Source organism: Ahaetulla prasina, chromosome 2 (assembly GCF_028640845.1).
Source record: "Ahaetulla prasina isolate Xishuangbanna chromosome 2, ASM2864084v1, whole genome shotgun sequence".
Taxonomy (NCBI): domain Eukaryota; kingdom Metazoa; phylum Chordata; class Lepidosauria; order Squamata; family Colubridae; genus Ahaetulla; species Ahaetulla prasina.
Genome location: NC_080540.1, coordinates 156,833,453 through 156,848,579, shown reverse-complemented (window position 1 = coordinate 156,848,579; position 15,127 = coordinate 156,833,453). Strand labels below are relative to the sequence as shown.

General features: G+C 39.6%; 1 protein-coding gene across 1 annotated transcript in view; it reads left to right on the top strand.

Annotated features, from left to right (window-relative positions):
* The window catches only part of ESYT1 (extended synaptotagmin 1), a 79,288-nt gene that overhangs the window by 26,660 nt on the left and 37,501 nt on the right, over positions 1-15,127 (top strand). Inside the window, exons 2-4 of the mRNA XM_058170692.1 lie at positions 13,650-13,691; positions 13,781-13,915; positions 14,455-14,528. Coding sequence (XP_058026675.1) covers positions 13,650-13,691; positions 13,781-13,915; positions 14,455-14,528 — 251 coding nt within the window. The remainder of the gene's footprint in view (positions 1-13,649; positions 13,692-13,780; positions 13,916-14,454; positions 14,529-15,127) is intronic.

Sequence of the window (15,127 nt, the reverse complement as noted above, 5' to 3'; positions counted from 1 at the left end):
GGCATTGGGGGAGAGGGCAGGGATTTTTGCTACCGGTTCTCCAAACTACCTGCCCCCATCGCTTCTGGATCGCGCGATCCGGTCCGAACTGGGAGCATTTCATCCCTGAATTAGAGTCCAGGATTACATGTATGGGATCTGGGGAAAGAGAAATAAGGAAAATTATTTATTCTTAAGGTTGATTTCTCTGTTAGAACAGAGCTGTATGAAGAAAAAACTCACAGATATAGAACAGGGCAGGGGTGGATTCTACTTACCTTTACTACCGGTTCGCATCCTGCCCGTGCTCTTCTGCGCATGCGCAGAAGTGTTTTGATGACGTTTGGATCAGTGAGTAGAGCCTCCCGCCAGTTTTACTACCGGTTCTATAGAACTGGTCTGAACTGGGGGCAACCCATCACTAGAACAGGGGTGTCAAACTCAAGGCCCAGGGGCGGGATCTGGCCTGCAAGGTGCTTAGATCTGGCCTGCCCTGGAAACAGTGAAGGACCGGCCCATGGTGTCTCTGCAAGCGAAAATGGAGCTCGGGAGGGCCGCATGTGTTTTTGCTGCAAGAGGGTTGCAGGAGGTCATCCCAGCCGAAAACGGAGCTCGGGAATCCGTTTTTTCTAGCAGAGCACTCGGGCTACCACAGACGCCCCCAACACGAATGATGTCATGTTGGCCACACCCACCCCGGCCCCCAAGGTCAAACACCACCCTGAAATTGAGTTTGACACCCCTGATATAGACATTTCAGATCAGACTATTATAAAGGCAGTAATTTTCCCCATAAGTGATGCGTGGTATCTTATTTTAACCTTTGGCTTCTAAATTCAAACATTCTCTGATAAACAGATAGCCTTGCCTTTATTGGGGCTGGAGATGAAGAGCAGGGCAATCTTCTGGAGAGTCTATATGTGCATTGCTTTTTACCCAGCAGTTCATAGCAATTGGCCTCCTATGTTTGTAATCTAACATTACTATTGAAAATACCAAACTGAAATTCTGCAAAATCCTCCTGCATTATTTTTGAAAGGACAGCAGCTTGTGCAAAAATAGTTATTTATGTGGAGTTTGCAGAGGAAAGTTCCCTGATGAATTAATACCTAAAGTCTTTTAGCAAAGGACATTGCAGTATTAGCTGAGGCCACTTGTTTAATTGTTTTTCAGTCCTTTTGATCTTAGGTGATTTATTTCCCTTCCCTGCTTAATATTCATGAAGCTTCTGAAAATAAACGTTCTGCAGTTTTCAAGGAGAGAACTTGACCCTCTTTTCCCCCACCCTCCGCACGATATTATTCAAATGCTTTTTTTCATAAACAGTCATGCTGTCAATATTTGGTGTCCTCTCCTCCTGGGGATTTTGAACCTTTTCAACGATGTTCGCAAATGGAATATGCCTAGGTTGCAAATCTGATACAATTTAAAATTACAGACAAGGGAGTGATCTCTCCTTGTCCTTCGCCTCATTTCCAGCCCAGTAGAAAGTTATAAGTCTTTATGGTCAATGAAATGTGAGGCTGTGGAGTAAGCTGGATACAAAACACTGGCTGAAGCAAACATCCAAAAAGTACACTCTTTTTTAAAAAAACAACAGTTAAGATCTCAATAGTGCAGCTATTTTAGAGAACTGCGGTTATATCAAATGCTTGTGACTATTCACGAGCTGTTTTGCAATGATGTAAACAAGGTTTTTGTTTTGTTTTGTTTTGTTTTGCCCTTGATGTTTTTCAACCCCCTCTTAATTTTTTACCCCTGCAACAAGAGAAGCAAACAGCTGCTGAGAAAGGGCCTTTTGCTCGTGGAGATAGGAGATTCGAAGTTCTTGGCCAAAGTTTTGCATTTTTCTTCTACTGAGCTGTTATTGTTATTGTTAAAAGGCCAGAAAGAAACGATTATAGACACATGGATGGTAGCTGGGAGGGAAAAAAAACCTGTCTCCCTTTGGCATTCAGGGCTGGGCACAAATCCAAGCTGTTGACTGCAGTCTTATGCTTAACACCCTTCCTTGCACTGTGGCCACCTGAAGCTTCAGTAGAACATAGAGCCGCCTCCTTCTCCTTCTCCTTCTCCTTCTCCTTCTCCTTCTCCTTCTCCTTCTCCTTCTCCTTTTTTTTGGAAAATCAGAGACACTCCTGACCAGAGATGGGTTTCAGCAGGTTCTGACCAATTCTGGAGAACCGGTAGAAGAAATTTTGAGTAGTCCGGAGAACCAGTAAATATCACCTCTGACTGGCTCCGCCCCCATCTATTTTCTGCCTCCCAAGTCCCAGCTGATTGGGAGGAAATGGGGATTTTGCAGTAACCTTCCCCTGCCACGCCCACCAAACCACGGCCACAGAACTGGTAGTAAAAAAATTTGAATCCCACCACTGCTCCTGACTATTTTTCCCTGGCATTCCTCTTATGTTCTGAAGGTGGTGGGCAGGGGGGTGAGGGGTTTTTTTATATTGTAATTTTTAATGTAAGCCACACAAGCCTCCTTTGTGTGAGTTGGGCAGCCATAAAAAATTGTTTAATAAATAAATAAATAACATTAGAGAGAGCAAGCTGATTTTGAAACACTTTTATACTTCTAGAAACAGTTTGTCTGGAAAGGGCCATATTTGGAAGAGTGTTTTGCTCATGATGGGAAAATGCAGCTATTTCAGAAGGCAAAAAGGGTTATTTCTTTATTTCTTTTTTTTTTTTTTTTTTGCTTGCTCAGAAATTCTGGGAGCTGAAGTCCACAAGTCATAAAGGGACCATCATTCCCCACCTCTGCACTAAAAAGGGTAGAATTCCACAGACATGGAGCAAGAGACACTGTTCTACGTGAACTGAGAAAAAAATAGCAAGTATCTTGTCTCCGGCAGCTCTGAGTTACCCCAGACATGAGGGAAAAATCTAGGTCCATGATGGCGAGCTCATGGCAAGTGTGCCACAGTATGTGGGCACGCCAGCCGTTGCCCCAGACCAGCTTTACCGCGCATGTGCGCGTGCGCCTCTTGCTGACCAGCTGGACTTCAGGTCTCTGGCCGTGCATGTATGGGGGTAGGATGCATGGGGGAGATGTGCGGAGGCGGGGTGCATGCACGGGGGGTCAGGTTGGTGCAGGCGGCTTTCCAGGCCCAAAACAGGGCACAGGGGCACCACGTGAGGCGCCCCTGCACCATGCTTTGGGCCTGGAAAGCCGCCTGCACCAATCTAAAAGCCAAAACAGAGTGTGTGGGGGGGATGGGGCGCCTGTGTAGGGGAGGCAGGGTGCATGCATGGCGGACGCGCGCATGTGTGGGGGATGCGTGTGCACATCACATTTTGGGGGTTCTGGCATGCGTGTGTGCATTCGTGCGCTTGCGCTTGGGCACTTGGCACCAAAAAGGTTAACCATCACTGATCTAGGTGCAAAGAAGCAGACCGCTTTGTTCCAACATTCAAATTATCTTTAAAGAATAAGTAATTGTTACAGTTAAAATTTCGCTTGGAGTTTTAGCTTCCTTTGTCAGTGTGTGCTAGTTAAGTCTGACTATCCTTTGCTGCTTTTCGCAAGGGAACATTCTGTATAATTTCAGACTGTTTTCCTGAAGATTTATCTTTACATTTCTCGTGGACTGAAAATTTAGCTCACTGAATTTGATTTTGTTTATTTCTTGTGGGATGGATTCCTCTCCCAATGGAGAAAGGGAAGTGCCGAAATCAGGAGTGATGTGCCTCTAAGCTGTGGGGGCAGAAGGATACATTTCTAGAAAATATTTCATTTTTCAAATGTTTACCTTTTATTACCCACAATGGTAAGACAGGTTTGGAAGCCTTATTTCTTCCAGACTTGGGTTAGGTTAGGAAAAGCATATTCTGGAAGGCAGGCGGTAGCAGCAGGAACAACCAGACCAGTAGTGGGATTCAAAATTTTCTACTACTTGTTCTGTGGGCGTGGCATGCTTTGTGGGCGTGGCATGCTTTGTGGGCGTGGCTTTGTGGGCGTGGCAGGGGAAAGATACTGTAAAATCTCCATTCCCACCTCACTCCAGGGGAAAGTTACTGCAAAATCCCCATTTCCTCCCGATAAGCTGGGACTTGGGAGGCAGAGAATAGATGGGGGTGGGGCCAGTCAGAGGTGGTATTTACTGGTTCTCCGAACTACTCAAAATTTCTGCTACCGGTTCTCCAGAACTGGTCTGAACCTGCTGAATCCTACCTCTGAACCAGACAACTACTGTATACCAAGGCAAAAAGAAGAGGCCAGATGTTTAGACCCTGAGAGCTTTGGGGAAAGGATATTTGAAACCTCCTGCTCTTCAGTCTATGGGAACAGTTATGCTACTATTTCAAAGAAAGCAACTATGGCTTAATATTTTGAACTCAAACTATGAGAGGTTTGGGTTTTTCGGCCATGTTCAGGGAGAGTTGCTAAATGTGCCATATTGCTAGCTTTACAATAAGGATAGGAAAATATGTGTACTCAGGAACTATTATACACCTGTTTTATTTGTACAGGTTCTAATAAGCTATGATTTATTTCTACAAACCGATCACGGTTTCTGTGAATTTCTGTCATTGCTAGGATTCATTCCTCTGATAGATTGAATCTCCAATAATTGAATGATTGGCTATATTTTAGATTGAGATATTTCATGTAGTCCTAGTATGGGCAATCTGATTTAAGGGAAGTTGGAAAATGATGAATTCAAGACCTTTGGAAAATATGAGCAATAACTTCTCATGTAGTGATTAAAAAAAAACGCAGCGCCCTGACTTCTTTCTCTAAAACAGTAAGAGGAGCTCTAATACTCCACAGTCAAAAAGCCACTTAAGGGTCATTATAAGTGATATTTAAAGTGAGGAGATCAACACAGTGACTCATAAATTCTTAATTTCTGTTAGGTTTCTAACTGGTATTGCTTTTGAAGTTCCTTGGACATCATACTAAGCCAAAACTCTTCTGAATTCTACCTTATTATTTATGTTTTGCGGTTTTAATGCTGTAAGCCGCCCAGATGGCAAATACATTTAATAATAAATAAAATTATTCACAAAAAAATTGCTATTCTGCTCTTCTATTGCTTTGGCATAGCCTCATCCACTGGCAACAGCAACAGCATTAATCACAAGTTATGAAGGCAGAAACATTTCTTTTATCTCAAAATCAGAAGGCTGGTCACAAGCGAGAATTGAAAGCTGGTTTTACAGATATAATATTCCATCCTTGTCTCCTGGTAATTTCAGTTTTGCTTAAACCAGTGTTCTTCAGAAGTATGGTTTCACATTCCCAGGGAATTCTGGGAGTTGTAGTCTTGACCTCTTTGGAGAGCACTAGTTGTGATCAGAAGGCCAATGCTCGCTAGAAGTTTATGTTTTCTCCCTCTGGCAAGAGATGCCAGCTATCCTTAGAAGGCAGTGTTGGCTTTAGAGTTCTTGCCAGCATTCTCTGAGCAAAACTTGAACTTTAAAAAAAAAGTCTAATGGAAAATTAGTTCCAAGCTATTGGGCTGGAATAAAAGGTAAATATTGACCGTATATCAGCCATATGACAGCTGAATCTTTGAGGCACGATCCCTGACTTCCAAGGCCTCACTGTGTTGTATCAGCAGCATAGGGCATGAGTATCGGCTAATTTCAAGGAATCTACAAAGTCAGTGAAGCTGAGTTGTGGGTTTGTTTTATAATTCTCCCTTTTCCTTGAACTCTTGGCAAATTATGTGGAACCCACGAGGAAAAGATTTCCCTTGTTGTGGGGAGATAGTAGATTTTAGATTATACAGGACCCACTATTACTACTACTGCTATTTTTATTAATTCTAATACTACTACTATGTTTCCCCGAAAATAAGACCCTGTTTTATATTTTTTTGAACCCTGAAATAAGAGTTTGGCCTTATTTTCGAGGAGGTCTTATTATTTTGGGGTGCATGGAGAAAGACAGGGCTCCTCTTGCCATCTTACCTGATTTCCAGCTCTGTCTCTCTAACCCTAACCAGAGGAAATGGCGGGGACCGGCTGTGCATGCGGTTAAATATTTTTCGGGAGGACTTATTTTGGGGGGGGGGTTAGCGCATGTACTCAAAAGCCTGATTGGTCTTATTATCAGGGAATGTCTTATTTTAGGGGAAACAGGGTACATCATCCACAATCTTATATGGCCCCTAATATCAATAATACAACAATATGTAATTTATTTTCAACTGAATAGAATTCATATATGAGAACCAGATCTCACAAGATCTGAATCAAAGTGTATAGAAATCAGCCAGTCTTACAGGTAGCCCTCAACTTACGTCCGCAATTGAACCCAAAATTTCTGTTGCTAAGACATTTGTTAAGTGAATGTTGTATCATATTACGATCTTTCTTGCCACAGTTGTTAAATGAATCACTGCAGTGGTTAGATTGATAACAGAGTTGTTTAGCAAAACTGGTTCCCCGTTGATTTTGCTTGTCAGAAGTTGACAAAAGTTGATCATGCTGCAATGGTCATAAATATGAATCAGTTGCTGAGCATTTGAATTTTGATCATATGAGGATGCTCTAATGGTTGTAAGTGTGAAAAATGGTCATAAGTCATTTTTTTCACTTTTGCTTTGTAACTTCGAACTGTCACTAAAAAAAATATTATAAGTTGAGGGCTACCTGTACTAAATCAAGAGACAGATGAAAACCATTCATTTTGTGCAAAAAGAGAGTGGCTTCTACACATAACATATATGAGTGGAAGAAAGAGCTGTAAAATTCGGAAGAATTGTTTCTTAATGCTTCCATGAGCTTTTCTGCAGTCAAAGTATTTATGTTGTTGAATGCCTGTTTGTGTCAGAAATTGTAATATTTCAATGCAAAAATCTATTTCATATTCATATTTCTATTTCCCAAAGCTGCTTTTCAGAGTGAGATGGGCAGCATATAAATTTTACAAATAAATGAAATCAGGATCCATTTCTTATAAGAAGCTGTTTGATCTTCGTAATTACCGTAATTCCAAACTCTTATTGTAAAAATTTCAATATTCCAATGTTACCTGGGCTTTTAGTCTTTTTATAACATTCTAGAATCAACATCTTATTTAGCTTTTTGCTGTTTATTTCTGATTCTTTAAATACTGAAATTTATGATTACATTCTTTTTTTGAACTGGATTGGAGACTGTTCAGGATCCCCTATAATTTTCAATTACTTTGAAATTACTTTTCAAAGTTGCCATTCTGAAGGTGTCTAATAGGTTAGACTTAGTTAATGAGCAATTTTTAAAAGTGGTTAGAAAGTGAGGTTTGTGAACTTACATCCTTTAGAACAGGAGTCCCTGTGGCTGATATGAGGAAGTTCCTGCCGCAATCAGATGATGCATCCTTGAATCTGTTGGTTGCCATGGTAGTCCAACCACATTAAGTCAGTTATAGCAAACCAGGTGCAGCAGAGGAATGCTGACACATAAGTGAGTGGGAGCAGATGATGGACATCTGTATAAAAGCAGCTCTCTTGCCCCAGGGAACTTAGATTTTGCCAGTACCATTTCCTACAGCCAAGCTCTCTGCTGATACCAGCTCATCGTGTTTATTTTCCTTGAGGCACTCTTGATTAAACATTTCAAAAATAAACACAGTCATTTCCTCTGAACATAAATATATTAGGATCCTGCGTTTTCTTGGCTTGTGTAGTTCTGTAAAACTATTTGTGTGAACCCTAATGATATATAATGCAAATCTGAGCAAACAAATGATGCCAAGGTTTGCTTGTCATTTATTTCATAAATAAACTAACTTAATGTATGAGGTGCCAGTGTGCGTTAACAAGAAATTTATACAGCACAATATAGCATCTAGGAAATTACAAAGAACTGGAGAACACAACAATGGATTAAAAATGGGACTCATGAGCAAATAGCGTGGATGAAGTTATGCCTCTTTAACAACATCAGCGTTCATCTTAAATTTGCCAACAGGTCGCAGAATGATCTTCCAGGCTTCTGAAGATTGTTCTAAGTAGATGAGTAGACCTGGAACTTCTTGCATTAGATAGTAAAAGGTAAAGGTTTCCCTGTTCAGTCGTGTCTGACTGTAAGACACGGTGCTCATCTCCTGTTTTGGGCTGAGGGAGCTTGTGTTATCCGAAGATATTTTCCATGGTCATGTGCCCTGCGTGGCTGTATGCCAAAGGGCATTGAACACTGTTACCTTCCCACCAAAATGGTACCTATTTATCTACTTGCATTTGCACACTTTCGAACTGCTAGGTGGGCAGGAACTAGGGCAAGGAATGGGAGCTCACCCCGTCCCTCAGTGCTTGGGTATCAAACTTGGGCTGTCAGCTTTCCAGCTGACAGGCTCAGTGTTTTTAACCATTGAGCCATTGTGCCCCCTCTGCATTAGATAGTATTAATGGTGGAATTCAATTTTTTCTACTACCAGTTCTGTGGGCGTGGCTTGGTGGCGTGGCAGGGGAAGGATACTGCAAAATCTCCATTCCCACCCCACTTCAGGGGAAGGATACTGCAAAATTCCCATTCCCTCCCCACTCCTGGAGGAAGGATATTGCAAAATCTCCATTCCCACCCCACTCTGGGACCAGCCAGAGGTGGTATTTGCAGGTTCTCCGAACTACTCAAAATTTCTGCTACCGGTTCTCCAGAACCTGCTGAATAGCACCCCTGGATAGTATCCTTGCCCAAATCAAGCAATGCCTTCCACAAGTAAGAATATCATATCGTTAATCATGGAGGTGACAGTGCCATGACTAGGGAATATTTTGTGTTGGGAGAATATTAGTCTTCTGATTGCCAACTGAACTGAAGCTCAGATAGGTCATTCAACAAGATAACAATTCTAAAAAGTCTAGAATGAATGGGAAGAAAAAACTCCAAATTTGTTTTGCATTTGCAAGTCAAGTCCATATTTAACTCCCATGGAAGTGTTGTGTCAGAACCAGAAACAAGAAATTCATGCCAGATAAACACCCAAACATTACTAAGTGGTAACTTGTAGCAGTTCTCCATGGAGGAATGGTTCAGAATTCCTACAAAATAAGAGAAATATAAAAAATCAGATAGGAAGTTTGTGGTTGTAATAATTCCAACTAAAAGTGGTGTCACCGTTACTGAATCTAAGAGAATTATTATTTTTTCACACTGACACATTTCATGCATCATGATTTTGTTCATGAAATAGATGAAACCAGCCTAAAATATCTGTATTATTTATTAATGCAGACTGCTTTTATCTATCTGTAGGAGCCACATAATCATATTATCAATCAGAAAGGAAAGAATTTGGAAAATCTGACAGATTTTGAATACTCTTCCACAAAACTGAATATCTATATTGCTTCTTGCTGACTGAATATGATAGCTTCCAATTAAATCATTTCTCAAATTACCTTTTTTTTTTTAATCTGCAAAAGTGGAGGAAAAAAACTTAACTTGCTCAATCTTCTTTTCCAGAAGCAAAAGTTAGACAAATATCTATGATTCCTGAGCCTAAAGCATTATCACTCATTCCAGGCCCACAATCTTTATTGAGTAATTTCATCTGCTGCCAAGATCTGGTTACTGTAATTATTTAAAACAATCAACTAAATTGACTTGAAAGGAATGACATGGCAAAGGACTTAAGAGCAAACTAACTGACGATATAAAACGGCAAAAGAATGGGGAAGGCATGTTGTGTTATTATTAATGATAAACTCTTTCCAAGACAAGAATTCCTGTTGAGTTCTCTGCAACCATTTTGAGATATCTCTAAATGAAACATTTCTTACTTAAGCGTTTCTTCATAGTATCAGATAATTCATAGAACTATTTTAGGGTCTACTGGGTGTAATTTTTCTGATGTTATGAAAAGGGGTTGTAAACAGTGCTTGCTTAGCACTTATACAAATATATAAAATACACACTACCTTAGGGTAGAGAGGGGGGTAAATATGAAAAATCCCCCATCATAGGTAAATACAGAATATACCATACATACAAGTCTTTCTGATGCTGATTCAGCCTCAAATCTTATATTTTTATGTCACCTCAGAACCACCACAGTGTTTTAGTCAAGCTTCAGCAAAAGTTATTTCTTTTCAAGTTCTTCGAAGTGGGACATTTTTAGCTTGTCCTATGACATTTTAGTTACAACATCCCAAAATAACACATTCATGCTACTTTGGAAATGGGTCATATTGTTCTGTTAAGTTTGAAACACTGTGAATTAGAAGTTGTCACCCTTTTAATGCCTTATTTTTGGAGCAAGGAGCAGGGCGAAGAATTCTGTGCCTCTCTAGGCAGGAAACTCACTTTGACTTTTGAATTGACTTTTGAGGGACTGAGTAAGGCTGCAGTCCAAATTCTTATCTTAATAGTTCCTGAGACTACAGATTTTTAGATCATCAGGGTTACCCTATCTTCCCCATTTACATTCCTAGAAAAATGCTCATGTGTCATGGGGAGAGAGGTGAGTGCAGACAGACAAAAACCAAGGTTAGCAATTGATGATGGCAGCACTTAGGATGAGTGTTATCAGTTTAAAAACCTTGCTGATAAAAGTCATACATAAACAAAAGTCAGTGAAAAGCATATCCAGAATTGAGGTTGTGCAATGACAACTTCCTTGAAAACCATTAACTTTCTGGTTTTAGAAATGCAGTCAAAAGTAGGGAAATGAAAGCAATGCTTAATGGGATATTAAAATGGGGCCAGTGGGTATCACTACCGAAAAAGATACATAAACTGTATTAACTAAAATTACTCTCTCTCCAGTGTTGGGCAAAGGGTAGTAAAGGAGTCAGTAGTAAGCCAAAGAAAATAAGGCAAAAACCACATAATTAAATACCATTTACAGAAATACCATTTTTAAAAATCACTCCATAGCTTTCTGTTGTTGCGAACTATCCATTCATGCATCCTTTTATATATTATTTTTTTCATTCTTTAAAATTGTCACCTCTCTCTTTTTTCAGGATGTCATTAACTCTGTCCAATCATGATCTTCTCCTGCTCATTCCTTTCAGCCTTCCTTATGTTTGTGTTTGACCAAGTCCTTATTCATTTCTGCCTGTGTGACCAAACTGCCTCAACATTCCCCTTTTGTATTGAGTGTTCCCTTTTCGATTCAGTTCACTTTCACTCCGTGCTCATGCAGTCTGGATCCAGTCTTGTTTATCACATATACTTAAGTATCCTATTCTAAATGGAGTCAGCTCACTTTTCCATTTCTCCTGACAACCTTTATTTGATATAACTAAGTGGGATGAAGTATGCTTTTATACATATATTCTTGCTTTTTCATCAAACATAAGAGTGATGGTGGCGCAGTGGTTAAAATGCAGTATTGCAGGCTAATTTTGCTAACTGCCAGCAATTCAACCCTGACCAGCTCAAGGTTGACTCAGCCTTTCATCCTTCCGAGATTGGTAAAATGAGGACCCAGATTGTTGGGAGCAATATGCTGCCTTTATAAACCACTTAGAGAGGGCTGTAAAGATCCTTACAACAAACCGACCACAGCTACCAATTGCCTTTCTGTTAGCATTTGTGAGTCTTAATGCTCTATTCTCTATTACCCACCTTTATTAAACTTTCCATCAACAAATCCTCCGGTTTCTTTGCTATTCATGCATAACTTGCAATCATTCACTTTTTCCTGTGTTGAACAACACAGGTCTTGGTCTCTACTCTTTGATTCCTGTTACAGAAGTTGAGGGAATACAAAGAGAATTTTCATTGCTCATGGTAAATGACTAGTTTCACATAGGCATTTACTCCAAGATTGTTAAAACGTTTCATGTGACAAGCATGGAGTTTCACCCGCCGTCTATCACAAGAGTTCTGAAACTATATCACAATGAATTTAAAATTAACCATTTTATTGCATCAGGGTGGAATATTTTATATTCCACACAAATGTCATATATTAAGTAAAATAAAACTGTATGGTTTAATAAAATAAAATTTCCAACCAAAACTAAAAGCAACTTTCTTAAATAGAAAGAGTGAACTTATTTTTGCATAACTCCTAAAACCTGGCTTTGGTTTCTGAGAGGGATCCTCTTGTTTTTCATTCCGCATTTACAATGTTTCAGTACTTGCTCTAAATCAGGGGTCTCCACAAGTCCACAAGTCTTCAAGTTGCCAAGGTTGGAGACGCCTGCTCTAAATGTAATAAAATCTGGTTTGCAGAAAGAGAATGGTGGAAATGGAATCAATGTGGAGATAGACTTCTCAATTCCTTTTGCTCATTGATCCACAATTGAGGGAGAGCTTGTGTTGAGATTTTTATTTCCAAAGAATTGTCAGAAGAAAGATCAAAAAATTCCTTCTTTTTGGTACTACTGAGTTTATTAGCTATCAGCTTGTCATACGTGTGTTGATGAACTTGACTAAAATGTATACGTCTACAGGCAGACATTCCAAAGACTACTAATCTATTACTAAATGTCCGGCTGTCAAGATACCAAAAAACTCAGAAATATTTCCAAAGGAAATTGAAGTCAGATATCAGTATCTGATTAATATTTTTCAGATATTCAGTAAGTCGGGTTATCAATATACTTTGCAGAAATGAGACTTTACTCCATTTTAATTGTGTTGAAAATGCAATCCACAAAATACATTAAGTAAGCTTTAATCAAACCTCTGTCATCAAGAGCTTTGGTTGGCAATTCATTGCCTTTGCTAAAACAAGACGGCAGTACAAAACCATTTTATAAGTTTGAGGTTGACAATCATGCTAGAGACAACTTTAAAAAAAAAAGATGAGAAAGAAAGATCTTTTCCTTGCCAAGTTATTCACAACACCCCAGTGATTTCTGAGGATTTGATGAATCGTATCTTCCTCTCCTAAATCTATTTTTTTTTTTTTGCAGTCATGACACATACAGCATTGAGACTTTTAACTAATATTGGAAGCGTCCTGTTATTCTGCATAAAACAGCAAATTATGTTCAGTCTACTATCAACAGGTTTTCTATGGAACGAGAAGAAGGGGCCATGTTTGATGCCTGCTAAAATGTTAGAAAAGATCAGCTGGTTGTTGTTTTTTTCCATGTCATCGGTCATTGCTCCCTGGACACAACATCTCTTGCAGTATCTCCACTTCCCAGCCTTCCCCGTCTCAGCAAACAGTTGAAAGATCACAATGCAGAAATAAATTGCTTCACCCAACAGCTGATGCATTGAAGATTGATGACTAAGCAACACTCTTTCTACATTCCAAGGAACTCAACCCCACATTCTTGATCCTGTTGGAATGTAGTTAGTCATCCTAGGCTTAATTATATCTTTGAGTGATAACTCCGTTGCTTTGTTTGGGAGTCTCAAAGGACCTGGGTTTTTGCAAAAGTTCTTCTAATCTGAGGGCTGCCAGCCTTTGCACGTCATAGTTTGAGTTATGTATGTTAAGAAGATCATGAGTATGATGTTAGGCCCAGAGTTTTAGCAGCATAATATTAGGTGGATTTGTTCAGAAGAAAGTCCCACTGAAATCAATGGAATCTAATAAGCACACTGAGAATTGCAAACATTAAGCTTCAGATTTGAACAAAGATGAATGATTTGTGAAGGACTGGAGCAATAGATGGGATTTGCCAGTATTTTTGTTGACACATGTTAAGGCCTAGTGCAGCATATTTGAATCTGCATATTTGAGGTTCCAATGTAGTCAGGAGCCCATAGCAGACGTGTTGTCTTAACTTGCCTAAATCAATTTTTACTTCTTTTCTTTCTAGGTCAGTTTTCCAGAAGTTGAGAAAGCTGAATGGCTCAATAAGGTGAGAAGCGATTAGCTCAGTTGTTCCTTCCCTGGCAAGTCATGGTTGTGTGAAAATACTTACATGACTGATTTTTTCCTCTGTGACAGATTCTGGCCCAGGCTTGGCCTTTCTTTGGCCAATACATGGAGAAGCTTTTGGTAGAAAATATTGCCCCAAATATACGCGCTTCTAACACCCATTTGCAGACCTTCACCTTCAGCAAGATTGACATGGGAGAAAAGGTAAATTAATGGTCAGCAGAATAATTGATCAAAACATTGGGTGGAAAGTCAGGCATTATAATTACTGTACCCCCTCCCATCCTTGTCTGTCTCCCGTTGTCAAGAGTAGTAGACGTATCACATTACATTCTTTTTACGCTATGTCAGCATCTATCAGCTAAAAATAATAGAATATACCAGCAGATTCTATCCCACCTTTTCAATAGTTGCATTCATAAGACATAATAAAACAACAATGTATAAAATAGGAGAGCATTAATCTGAAAAATAGTACAAACTGAATTTAAAGAAGCAGAAGTATTTCAAAGGGAGAGATCTTTGTTGGAGAGGTATGGGCCACACTTAACTTTTGAGTGGCAGGTTGGGAACTGGTCTCCAGAAAGTAGTAAGAGTTACTCAAACTAGTCTTTGAGTTCAGTACAAAAAAACAATGAATTGGTTGCCTCCGTATGCACATTGCTGGGGATGGGTGGGAGTGAAGGCTCATATTTCTAGATACATGATCATTTATTTAGAAGCAATGCTGCTTTTGTTTCTAGCCCCTCAAAGTCATTGGAGTCAAAGTCCACACAGGCATGAACAAGAAGCAAATCTTGCTGGACTTGAACATTAGGTGAGTTGCAAGACTTGGTTTTGCTGCTAGCTGTCAGCTTTGTTTATCGGAGTTGAAACTAAGAAAAATGATTGTCTTTTATGGAATGAATGGCAAATTATGATGATAAACGGTATTTTGGCAGCTGGGCACACAGCACCCTCTTTCCTGGAAGAAAAACACACCTTAACAGGACGTTTTGTCCTGATGGAGAAAAATGAACAGCACTGCGGAGGGAAAAATTAACTCCCTGTTCTGAGACAACACCCTTCTGGTCTTTTCTCTTTCTTCCATTAGAGACAAGCTGAGTCATGGGCCCAGTGATACAGTCTTTTATTTATCTTTTTTTTCTTTATTTGATTGCTGTGATGCCCAGAATCATTGAAAGTCAGCTGACATACAAGTTTAATAAATTATTATGGTTGGTTGCACAGTCAACCAGCTGTTAGGCTGGATTTGGTATTTTTATCCACCTATTAAGTTCTTTCCAAGGACCTGGGATAGACAGATGTGGTTTAATGTTGTTAAAAGTGTCATTATTACCATTGATGTTGCTATTGTTGCTATTATTAAATCTTCAGTTTGATTCACAATCTGGGACTGGTAAAAACTTAACTGTT